This window comes from Aspergillus japonicus (assembly GCF_003184785.1).
Source record: "Aspergillus japonicus CBS 114.51 unplaced genomic scaffold BO86scaffold_1, whole genome shotgun sequence".
Taxonomy (NCBI): Eukaryota; Fungi; Ascomycota; class Eurotiomycetes; order Eurotiales; family Aspergillaceae; genus Aspergillus; species Aspergillus japonicus.
This window is the reverse complement of record NW_020291638.1, coordinates 617,620-627,287: the sequence shown is the minus strand read 5'-3', so window position 1 is coordinate 627,287 and position 9,668 is coordinate 617,620. Positions and strand designations below refer to the sequence as shown.

Genomic DNA, 9,668 nt, shown 5'->3' with positions numbered 1-9,668 from the left:
CCTATTCCCTTTCAAACACTTTGAACACCAGATCCGAACCGAAACCGGTTCGCCATGTGCCAACTGCATGCAGATTAGACAGGACAATCCATAAAAAGCAAGGTAGTAGAATGCAGAATCCCAAGTCGTAAAATTCGTCAAGCCAAGGCCATCAAGGTTTTTCGTCCCTTGAAGGCCAGTATATGCTCATTGATTACAGTTCCTACTCTCCCTTCAGGCTTCCGATGAGATTACGGAGGGCATCTACAATGACTTCCTCATCTTTCGGTTCACCGCCGGGGAATGAGCTGTCCGTTGCGTTGCCGAGTACACGGGCTCGCGCACTCTTGAGCACCTCCCGGATGTAGTTCTTATCCTCGTAATCCTCCATGAGAACAGCCTCAAAATCGTCAATGGCCTTGTTTGCACGATCATTGAACGAGGACGCGTCCGAAGTATCCATATGACCTGGGCCGGGGCCGGGGCCCATACCCATGTTTGGCTGATGCTGCATGGGAGGCCCTGGGGGTGGCCCCGGAGGTGGCGGGGGCGGAGGATGCGTTGGATGCGTTGGATGCGTTTGATGCGCTGGATGTGGTGCATTGGACGGAGGCATTGGTGGAGGATTCGGCGGAGGATAAGGTGACTGATGTTGGGGTTGCGGAGGCATTGATTGCGATTGCTGTTGCTGCAGCTGGACCAACTGCGGCGGCGGATCGGATGCATACGGTGAGGTGTAGGTGGATGGAGTGGTCTGAGCGAAGGCGGGCGGAAGGTTGTTGCGGAGCGGACTGGGTATTGGAAACGGGGTTGAGGCGGCGGGTTGAGAAGGCGGGGGATAGGGACTCGCATGATGAGGTGCCGGAGGAGCAGGAGACGGAGCGGGAGCGGGAGCGTGAGTGTGAGTTGCATAAGGGTTGGATGGCATAGCAGGAAATTGGAAGTGCGGATTGGCCATGCTGGGCTGTCCATTTGGCTGAGTGCCATATGATGGATTCAATGCAGGCATGTACGAGGGAGGAGCGGGAGGCGGTGGCTGCGCCGCTGGCGGAGGAGGTGACGGGCGCCTCTTCTTCTCCTTCTCAACAGAAGCTCCAGGGCGGAGCTGCCAGGACCACCCCTTTCCATCCCGCTCAGCATGCATGAAAAGATGGCTGTTTCCGTTTAGGTTGTGCCGTACACTGGACGTCCAACCTTCGGTTTCGCACTTGAAACGGAAATATGGATATTTCAACTTCAACGCTCGATAAATCTGCTTGAGTGTCATCGGAGTACCAGCCTCAGTGAGAGCATCGAAGATGAGAACGGCGTAGTTGTAAGGCGGCTTGGCCAGATCCTCCGGGGTATATGCCGACTCGGGAGGATAATTCGGAGATGGTGACCGCGAGGGTTTGCGCTTCTTGACCGGGGGCGCTTTGATGAACTCCTCCGGGCGATGTTCCATAGGAAACTGCCCACCTTCGGTGGAAGGTAGGGGAAAGTCCATCGGAGTGCCATCGGGCTTCTTTCTCTTGGTATACTTGCGTTTCTCGGGCTTCGATCCGGGCGACTCTCCGCCCATCTCCTTGGGCGTAACAGTCGCCGTCGTTGAGGCTGGAGCCTTGCCAGCTTTCGGCCGGCTGCCGGGCGGAGGAGTAACGCCTCCATTGGCCTCGCGCTTCGCTGCCAACTTTTGTTCTCGAGCCAATTCTGCTCTCTCTCGCTTGGACATGATGCCATCCTTAGGAGGACGCCCAGGACCGCGACGTCGGATTGGTTGTAACGCCGGATCGATAGCTCCCTCCACAGAAGGCATTGGTCGCGCCGAGTCGGGCTCTCTGGTTTTTAGTATGAGTTTCGTTGGCGGCCTAGGAGCGTCCTTATTCTCCGCAGATTCGGACGGACGCCTCTGCATCTCAACTTCGTCATCAACGGCAGGCGCTGGTGTTTGAGAGGCTTCCTCCCCTGTACCCAGGGGCTCCTCGACGCGGTCAGCACCAGTCTCACCAATTGGCACATCTGGTAATAGAAAGCGAATGCGGACACCTCCAATCTGGATGTAATCGCCGCTATGTAATGGTCTGACCTGACCAGGTGATAGCCAATCTGCACCAATGAACGCCCCGTTTCGTCCCATGACCTCCATCTCAAACAGGTTTTTATCAAAGTTGTAGGCGATTTTGACATGTTTGCGGGAAATACCACGGTGGCCAGCGGCACTGCCGTCAACGGTGGCGGGAGGGTGAATGGGGATTGTCGGACATGCGTCAGGCGAAGGGAGCAGCGCAAGAGCATCAACCGGCTTTGCATCGCCATTTTCATCATTTAATGACTGCATCGCTAGGGCATTGTAGTCGGTGGTGTTGTTATCGGTCGATTGGAGTTGAGCTGGAGTTGCATGTAGCGGAGCGCCCGATTCCGCATGGGAAGAAACTGACGATCGACGGCTAAGACGAGGGGGAAGATGGGAGACATCGGGGTCAAAACCCATGATTCCACCACGGTCACTGACAACGCTGCCCATCATACCGCTGCCTTCATGCTTCACACGGACGGGGGTATGCGACATGTTTCCGCCACTGGAGCTCTTCGCCCGCGATGTCCTTATTGCTTGTCGAACTTGTATTTCGCGTTGATGCGCAGCGCGAGCGGCTCGTACATCCCGACCAAGGATAAAGGAATACGTGTTGCAGTAGAAATGACCGTCATCAAACTCGAGCTTCGCGAATGCCTGGATCCGGGGTTCGGAGCCGGTGACAGAACCCGAGCCATCGTGCGGTAAACCCGAATATCCAAGTGCGGAGAGATCGGCGCTTTGCGATAGATACGCGTCTGTAAGCATCTCATTATGTTGCAATGCATCGAATGGATTCTTCGAGGAAGACGACAGATCGAAGGGTGTGAAAAGATCAGCATGATCGATGCCGCCTTTTGCGAAGAGCAATGGATCTGTGAGACCATCGATCGAATCGTTCATCTTAACAGTCGGGTTCGAGTCTTCTTCGGGATTCGTCAGGGACATATTGGGTTGGGGGTCGAACTTTTCCTCCTGCTGGCGATGCGAAGATGGCTGATCAGTCGATGTCGGCGGGATCTGATCCGCGCCTCCGCCGGTCGAGTCGGCAGGCGCAGTGGCCATGGGCTCCGAAGTCGAATCTAACGTCCATTGGAGATTCGATTTATCGTCAACCTGGTGCGGTTGATCCGTCGCTTGCGGGGCTGGTGGCATTGGGTGGTCCTCAGACGGCGATGGACCGGAGGAGGATTGGTTGCCAAGGAGCTGGGCCAGCAGCGCACTGGCGGCGGATTGACGACGGAGATCGGATTGAGAATCATGCGGCGCAGGAGATATTGAAGATTGATCGTCGGGTTCGGATTTAATTGTAGTTGAGGAAAGAGCGGGTAGGCCATTGGGGGAGGAAGCATCGAGGGGATCGGGGACAGGATCTTGCAGAGCGCGGATTGCGGAGTCGTTGGGCGGGGATGGATGCGGTTGAGGGTCAAGATGCTGTTGCTGGTGCTGCTGCTGTTGTGATCGAGGATAGTCGTACACGGACGACATATCCGGGGCAGCATCCGGAGGACGATGGCCCACCGCTGGCGCTGTCATGGTCTGCGACGACGACATGACCGGCGGCTGGTCTTGAACGGGGGTCGAGTAGGAGAGGATTGGGGGTGGAGGGAGACAAGACGGAAGAGGAGGAGGAGAGAAGTCAAGGGCGGTGAGCCCGTCTCCCGGCCCAGGACGGCCTCTGACTGGTCGGCGAAAAGTAGTGCCGGCGATATTTTTTTTTTCATGGAGTTTTTTCTGCCGCTTCCGGTGACGGGATGGCCGGTACCTTTGGGGAAATTTGTATGGGGACGAGGTATTATTGAGGTATTTCCACGTATTCGATCGGTGTGGGCCGTTTATCCTTTATCCAGTTTATTTATTGCTTGGTTCTAGCCTCTGTCCATCAGGCACATCTGGAGAAGATAGGATAGTTACCTCCTGCAGTGCACGCCAGCTGGCACTGCTTCAGCTTCTGATCCAAGTAAACCCAGGGTGTTGGCGATGTTTTACTATCTCCTGACATGCAGAAATGGACGACTCGGAATATACATCCCATTGGACTGGTCTCTAATGGCATGCAGAGGGTGAAACACCAGCATCCAATTAATTGCCTGGGGCGACGGGAGGTTTCAGACGGGTAGACTTTTCTTATTAGCTGGCAAAGACCCGATTCGATATGCAATACTTGACTTGTATATACGTTATCCAATTTCTTCCCAAGATGTCCTCGAAGATCGAGTCTCAGAGGTCATAATAGACTCAATCAAATCAAGGTCATTCCAACAACAGTCTTTGCTGGTCTTTGATTTTGACTATTGAAGTTGAGCTTTGATAGATTGAATAACTGAAGCCTGCTCGGCCCAAAGTCATCAATTCGAATCTAGAATGTCTACAAGCTTTGGGCGCTTTATGATCTCGATCATTGGAATGCCTCTTCTGGACCATAAGTAAGTATACATGAGACTTTCACCATGTGTAGAGTTACCTCACTTAGCCATGACTGCTCAAGCTACCATACCATCCCCTCACGGGTACAATACATGAGGGTTCAATTCGCAACCACAGAACCCTTTAATCAATAGTTCAGTATACAACAAAGGCTCAAGAGTAACAAATTAAAAAATATACTAGTTACCTTAGATATCAGCCTTCCAAATCAATACCCGCCTATGATCTCCAACCCGTCCAGCCTGATGCCTGCACCCCAGATCGCCCCCTCCCGGGGAAGAAACAGTAGCCTACCGCCTACCCGCCCATACAGCAGAACCTGGAAACTAAACTGTTTCCCCTCACCTCTCATCCATATCAGCATCCACTCCACACAGTCCACCCTCCAAACCCCCCTCCCCCACCACCACAGTCTGACCCTTGTATACAACCCATCCCCAATCCCCAATCCCACGAGAACCGGAAAGGAAAAAAAAAGGAAAATGCCCAAAAAACCCCCACCACCAACCACCAAACCCAAAACCAAACAATCATTCCCCCCCAACCCCATTGCATCATCAACTACCCCCAAAAGCATCCCTTGGCCACCTCTCCCCCCATCCCCCAAGAACCCCTACTACTACCCCAGCAAACCAACCCTCCAGCTCCTCATCCCCAACCAAGCCTACATCATCCCGGATTTCTTCGCGGCCCCGCTCTGCAAAACCTACACCAGCTTCCTCGCCGCCCTGCCGCTGGTGACCACGCCGAACAAGCCCAAGAAGGGGGACGCGGTGCGCGTCAACGACCGCTTCCAGGTCCAGGATGACGGGTTCGCCGCGCAGTTGTGGGAGTATACTAGTCTCCAGCGGTGTGTGACGGGAAGGACGAATCCGGTGGAGGAGAGGTTGTATTCGTATGATGATGATGATGATGATGAAGACGGGGAAGTGACTCGTCACATCGATAGAGAGGATGACGATCCCAGCAAGAATGGGATGTGGGGTGGGGAGCCATTGGGGTTGAATGGGAATATTCGGATCTATCGGTATACTAAGGGCCAATTCTTTGATAAGCATTGTAAGTTGGATCTGATACTTCAACATTTCTTGGAGGGGGGAGCGGTGGGAATAGAGAAGGGGGTGGTGATAGGCATCTTAATTAACCTCGCCAAACTAGACGATGATTCCAACACCCTTACTTTCAACACGCCAGGGCAACCGGCCAGGCCGGCGCGCACAACATGGACCCTGCTCATCTACTTGACGGCCTGTGAGGGCGGAGAGACCATCTTCTACCCGGAGCCCACGCGGAAGGACCGCAACCCCCAGCCGGTCGCGGTCAAACCCGTGCCGGGCATGGCGCTGCTGCATCGACATGGCGAGCATTGTATGCTGCATGAGGGGGCCGAGGTCCGGAGCGGGGAGAAGTGGGTGTTGCGAAGTGACCTGGTTGTTGCGCGGTGAAACTACTTACTAGTCTATACATCACCAACATCCAAGTCAAAAGCTCCGAGAAAGTACAGTACTCTACCGAAAGTGCTCCACAAGCTCTACAGGCCTATCACGACTGACAAAAGAATATGTATCCACCATTGTCAAAGACATATTATGAACAAAGAAAACACCTGGACGGACACCGGACCACACCGGTGCGTCCACTATTAGACACATAAACAGGAGGTTGCATCTGTCTGAAAATCCCATAATGCCGTGGCAAAGAATAAGTAAAAGACCAATGTTTCGCCAATGAACCGGAGGGCAGCTTTTCTTCGACCTCATCTTGCATGTATCTCAGAACCCACATCTCTCCAGGCAGGTCGCAGGAAAAGCATCAAGTACATTGAACAGAAAGATAATAAAACATAACCCCACCCCATAGCACCTTCCCAGTTCGCGTATCCTCGTCTAAAAATGTTTGTATGCAAATCATGACTGGTTTGGCTTCGACTCATACTCGGCCCGTCTCATGATATCCTCCACGGGACCCAGTAACCGCTTGAAGCCATCGCGACCCAGCCGAGCAACCTTGACCTCCGAGCGGGCGACAATGCTCGCAGCCCGAGGCTTGTCATCTAGCAGTGCCAATTCACCGAAGTAATCACCGCGCTTGTAGGATTTGACGACTCCGTCGAAGTCCTTCTTGAACGCATCTGCTTCACCAGCCTCAAGCAGGTAGAAGGCATCGCCCGGATCACCTTCGCTGATAATGGTCGACCCAGCGGGGTATTTGCTGGCGTCCAGCGCATCGGCAATCTTGGACCGTTCGTAGGGCTTGAGGCTGGACAGGAGAGGCACTTCCTCCAGGAAAGCCTCGTACATACGACGACGCTGGAAAGCAGAATCCATCAGAATGCGGCGGAAGGTGATGCGGTCCAGGGCCCAGAGGGTGCTCTTCGGATCCACGGAGACGACGGTCGCGGCACGAGGAGCATTGTACATGAGAGCCAGCTCTCCAAACGAGCCTCCAGGGCCAATGGTGCTGACTTTGTTGCCCATACCTTCGGCGCCTGGCTGCACGGAGCCCGAAGGGTGGATCAGAACGTCAAAGTGGCCTTCTTCAACGATATAGAAATAGTCTCCCGCATCACCCTGCGAGATCACCTTGATGTCTTTGGCGGGAATGGGCTTTTCCACCAGCGCGTCGAGCACAGTCTTGAACTGATCGTCATCCAAGTGGGCGAAAAGGAAGTTGTTGCTGACGGCGGTCTTCAAGCGTGCGATTTGCTCATCTGATTTGGGGTGATGCGGCGGGGCCCAGCTGTCCGAGCCAGCTGAAGTGGGATTCAACGACTCTGCCGACACCGATGTCCTCCGTCCCAAGGCGTAGTTGTTGGGGAGGCCAGGGTTGGGAACACCCGTCGGGCGGATGTCGCCTGGGGGGAACTCGTCGGCAGCCTCGTCTTCCTCGCGCGACCCATCGTCAAATGGGCTTCGGGTGTTGAAACGAATGGCACCACCGTCACCGAAACCACCGCCTGTGAACAAGCTGTTGCCGGTCGAGGATGAGGCAGCAGCGGGAGCGTTGGCGGTGCGAAAAGTTGGATCGGTTGGTGACGTCACCTCGTACTCGTCCTCCTCCGAGATCCTGTGAAAAGTGGCGGGCTTGCTGTCGTCTTTTGTGCCCAAGCGAAGGGGTTGATTACCCCCAGGAAAAGTGCTCTCGGCCATTCTCTGGAGGAAAGGGCTGGAGAAGGTGAAGTTCCGGCCTGTATTAAGCGGGGAAATTGGACGCTCGGGCGACCACGATTGCAGCGGCCGCGATGGAGGGGAAGGACTCGTTTGAAGTAGTTCGGGAGCTAGATTTGAGTCGACTGGTGGTAGAGAACAAGACGGGTGTCGAGTTTTGGAAGGAGAGGAAGGATATAAAAGAGGGGCGGTAGTCATGGGAAAGGTGTAGGAAGGAAGATGGGGAAAAAGAAGGAAAGCTCAGAGAAAAGAGGAGGAGGGGGAGGAGGGGGGGGTAAGGGAAGTGGGAGGGGAACAGGGTAGCAGCCGGCTAGTAGCACACCAGCAGCAAAAGCAGCAGCAGGAGCAGCAGGAGCAGCAGCAGCAGCAGCAGCAGCAGCAGCAGCAGATGGAGGGGGAAAGCTGATGAGGGGCGGGTAGGGAAACCGACCAGCCCGATCGCTGAATGGGAATCAAAAGTGACGGATTGTGGTTGAGGTGGGGAAGACTTCAGCGGCACCCAAGGTCTTATTGGATATTCCTGCTTCGAAGCTCGGGAACCTTTCCAGATCGTTTGATCCTTTTGCGTTCGTTGGTTGGTTTGAAGTCGCAGCTTGCCGTGGAAGCTGATGCAAACCGCTTAAAGTTGAGAGATTATCGAATTCCAAGGAGAATTGAGAGCTTGGCTTGAGGGTTGAGGGGGAGTAGGTAAGGTATAATTCAGGAGATCCAGAGACACAATCGAAACAATCTAGGAGTAGAACTGTGACAGCAAAGGATGACAGTGAGACAGAGGAGAGAATTAAAAAATTAAAGAAGTTGTACTGTAGTTGTAGTAAGTGAGGTAGAAGTAGGAGGAAGTAAGAGTGAGAGTGAGTAGTGAAGTCACCAGCTGCAAGCTTTGGGAGGGGCACCACCGCTCAACTTAAATCAGGGTCGCGTGGGAACTTGCCTGCCGGAGATGAACTAATTCTCTAAGTAATCAAACTAACTAGTAGGAATTATTACCTACTAGAATGATCACCTAATGAGAAAAAAAGGGGCAAATACTCAAGATGGTGTGTAGTGCGTTGTGATGGTGGTGGTGCGTGTGTGGTGGTGCTACCGTCTACGTGATCTAGAGGGGTCGTTGCAGAAAAAAAAAAGGGATCACCCAGACAATAAAGGAGGGAGGAAAAGACACGAAACCGCGGGAAGCAGCAGCAGCTTGCTCCATAGTCATCTTCAGAAAACTCTTCGAACTCAGAGAGTATCTTCGTGGTCCATCACCTCCTTCCTCTACCTCTTCCTCTCCCTCTGCATCGAACTGCCCAGCTATCTGTGTCTTCGTTTCTTTTCAAAGACCTTACCCACTGTGATGTCTATCAAAGAGAGTGGAACTATCCGATGAACATATTGTCAGTGGACTCCTTATCCAGTCGAGCTAATGGCTTCCATTCTCCTTCTAGAACAATTCAACTCCTTAATCAATCGGGTCTCGCGACTAGTAGCCCGTTGATTCCGTCAATAGCGGAGGTGGCCGGGTCAATAGTCTACTCGAACGACCACAAGAGTGGTTAGGAAGAGGAGGGTTGGGTGGGGAAAGCCTTGCCTGTGACCTTCCTCTCCTGATTAGAATCTAAAATAAACCGAAACTCGCGACGACAAGAAAAAAGGAGACGACGGGGCACCACAAAAGATGGGGAGGTCAATCCTTCCGCCGGGAACGGAAATGGCGTCGAAGGTTCGATTCGGTGGCCAAGGGGCTTCCAGATTTCTTCTAGAAACATGGTAATTCATTGCGCCACCAGAGGACGGGGACAGCTTTGGCACAAGCAGGAGTTTGTGGGATCCAATTGGGAGGATGTTGTGCAATAATCAACTTGTGATCAACTCCAACCCATCCCTTTTTTACTCGAATCTCCTTGATCAGGCGAAGGGTACTTCCCAGTTCTCATTGCCCCTCTTCTTTTTTATCATCCACTGTTCCCCCACCGATAGGTAGAACTTCAACGAGGTCAACATCTCCTCGACATGCTGCTGGTGGCAAACTTCTTGTCGAAAACGGTGCTGGTTTCCTTTGG

The 9,668-nt window shown here is 53.5% G+C and overlaps 4 protein-coding genes across 4 annotated transcripts; 2 read left to right on the top strand and 2 right to left on the bottom strand.

Annotated features, from left to right (window-relative positions):
• Positions 1-202: 202 nt before the first annotated feature.
• Positions 203-3,586, bottom strand: BO86DRAFT_301057 (forkhead domain protein; the record flags this gene model as incomplete). The annotated part of the gene is made up of 1 exon (XM_025667474.1): positions 203-3,586. One exon carries the CDS (start codon positions 3,584-3,586, stop codon positions 203-205), a length of 3,384 nt encoding a protein of 1,127 aa, XP_025533365.1.
• Positions 3,587-4,826: 1,240 nt separating this feature from the next.
• BO86DRAFT_405487 (uncharacterized protein) lies at positions 4,827-5,904 on the top strand (the record flags this gene model as incomplete). Its single annotated transcript, XM_025674096.1, has 2 exons — positions 4,827-5,518; positions 5,618-5,904. Exons 1-2 carry the CDS (start codon positions 4,942-4,944, stop codon positions 5,902-5,904), a joined length of 864 nt encoding a protein of 287 aa, XP_025533364.1. The 5' UTR covers positions 4,827-4,941.
• Positions 5,905-6,366: 462 nt separating this feature from the next.
• On the bottom strand, positions 6,367-7,608 carry BO86DRAFT_414582 (cyclic nucleotide-binding domain-containing protein; the record flags this gene model as incomplete). Its single annotated transcript, XM_025674853.1, has 1 exon — positions 6,367-7,608. The coding sequence occupies one exon, from the start codon at positions 7,606-7,608 to the stop codon at positions 6,367-6,369; it is 1,242 nt and encodes a 413-aa protein (XP_025533363.1).
• An 880-nt stretch (positions 7,609-8,488) lies between these two features.
• Positions 8,489-9,078, top strand: BO86DRAFT_3726 (uncharacterized protein). Its single transcript, XM_025670354.1, has one exon. The coding sequence runs from the start codon at positions 8,681-8,683 to the stop codon at positions 8,993-8,995; it is 315 nt and encodes a 104-aa protein (XP_025533362.1). The 5' UTR covers positions 8,489-8,680; the 3' UTR covers positions 8,996-9,078.
• The last annotated feature ends 590 nt before the right edge of the window (positions 9,079-9,668 follow it).

Coding starts and splice junctions, on each gene's coding strand:
- BO86DRAFT_3726 (XM_025670354.1), top strand. CDS start 8,681: ATGGTGGTGGTGCGTGTGTGGTGGTGCTACCGTCTACGTGATCTAGAG.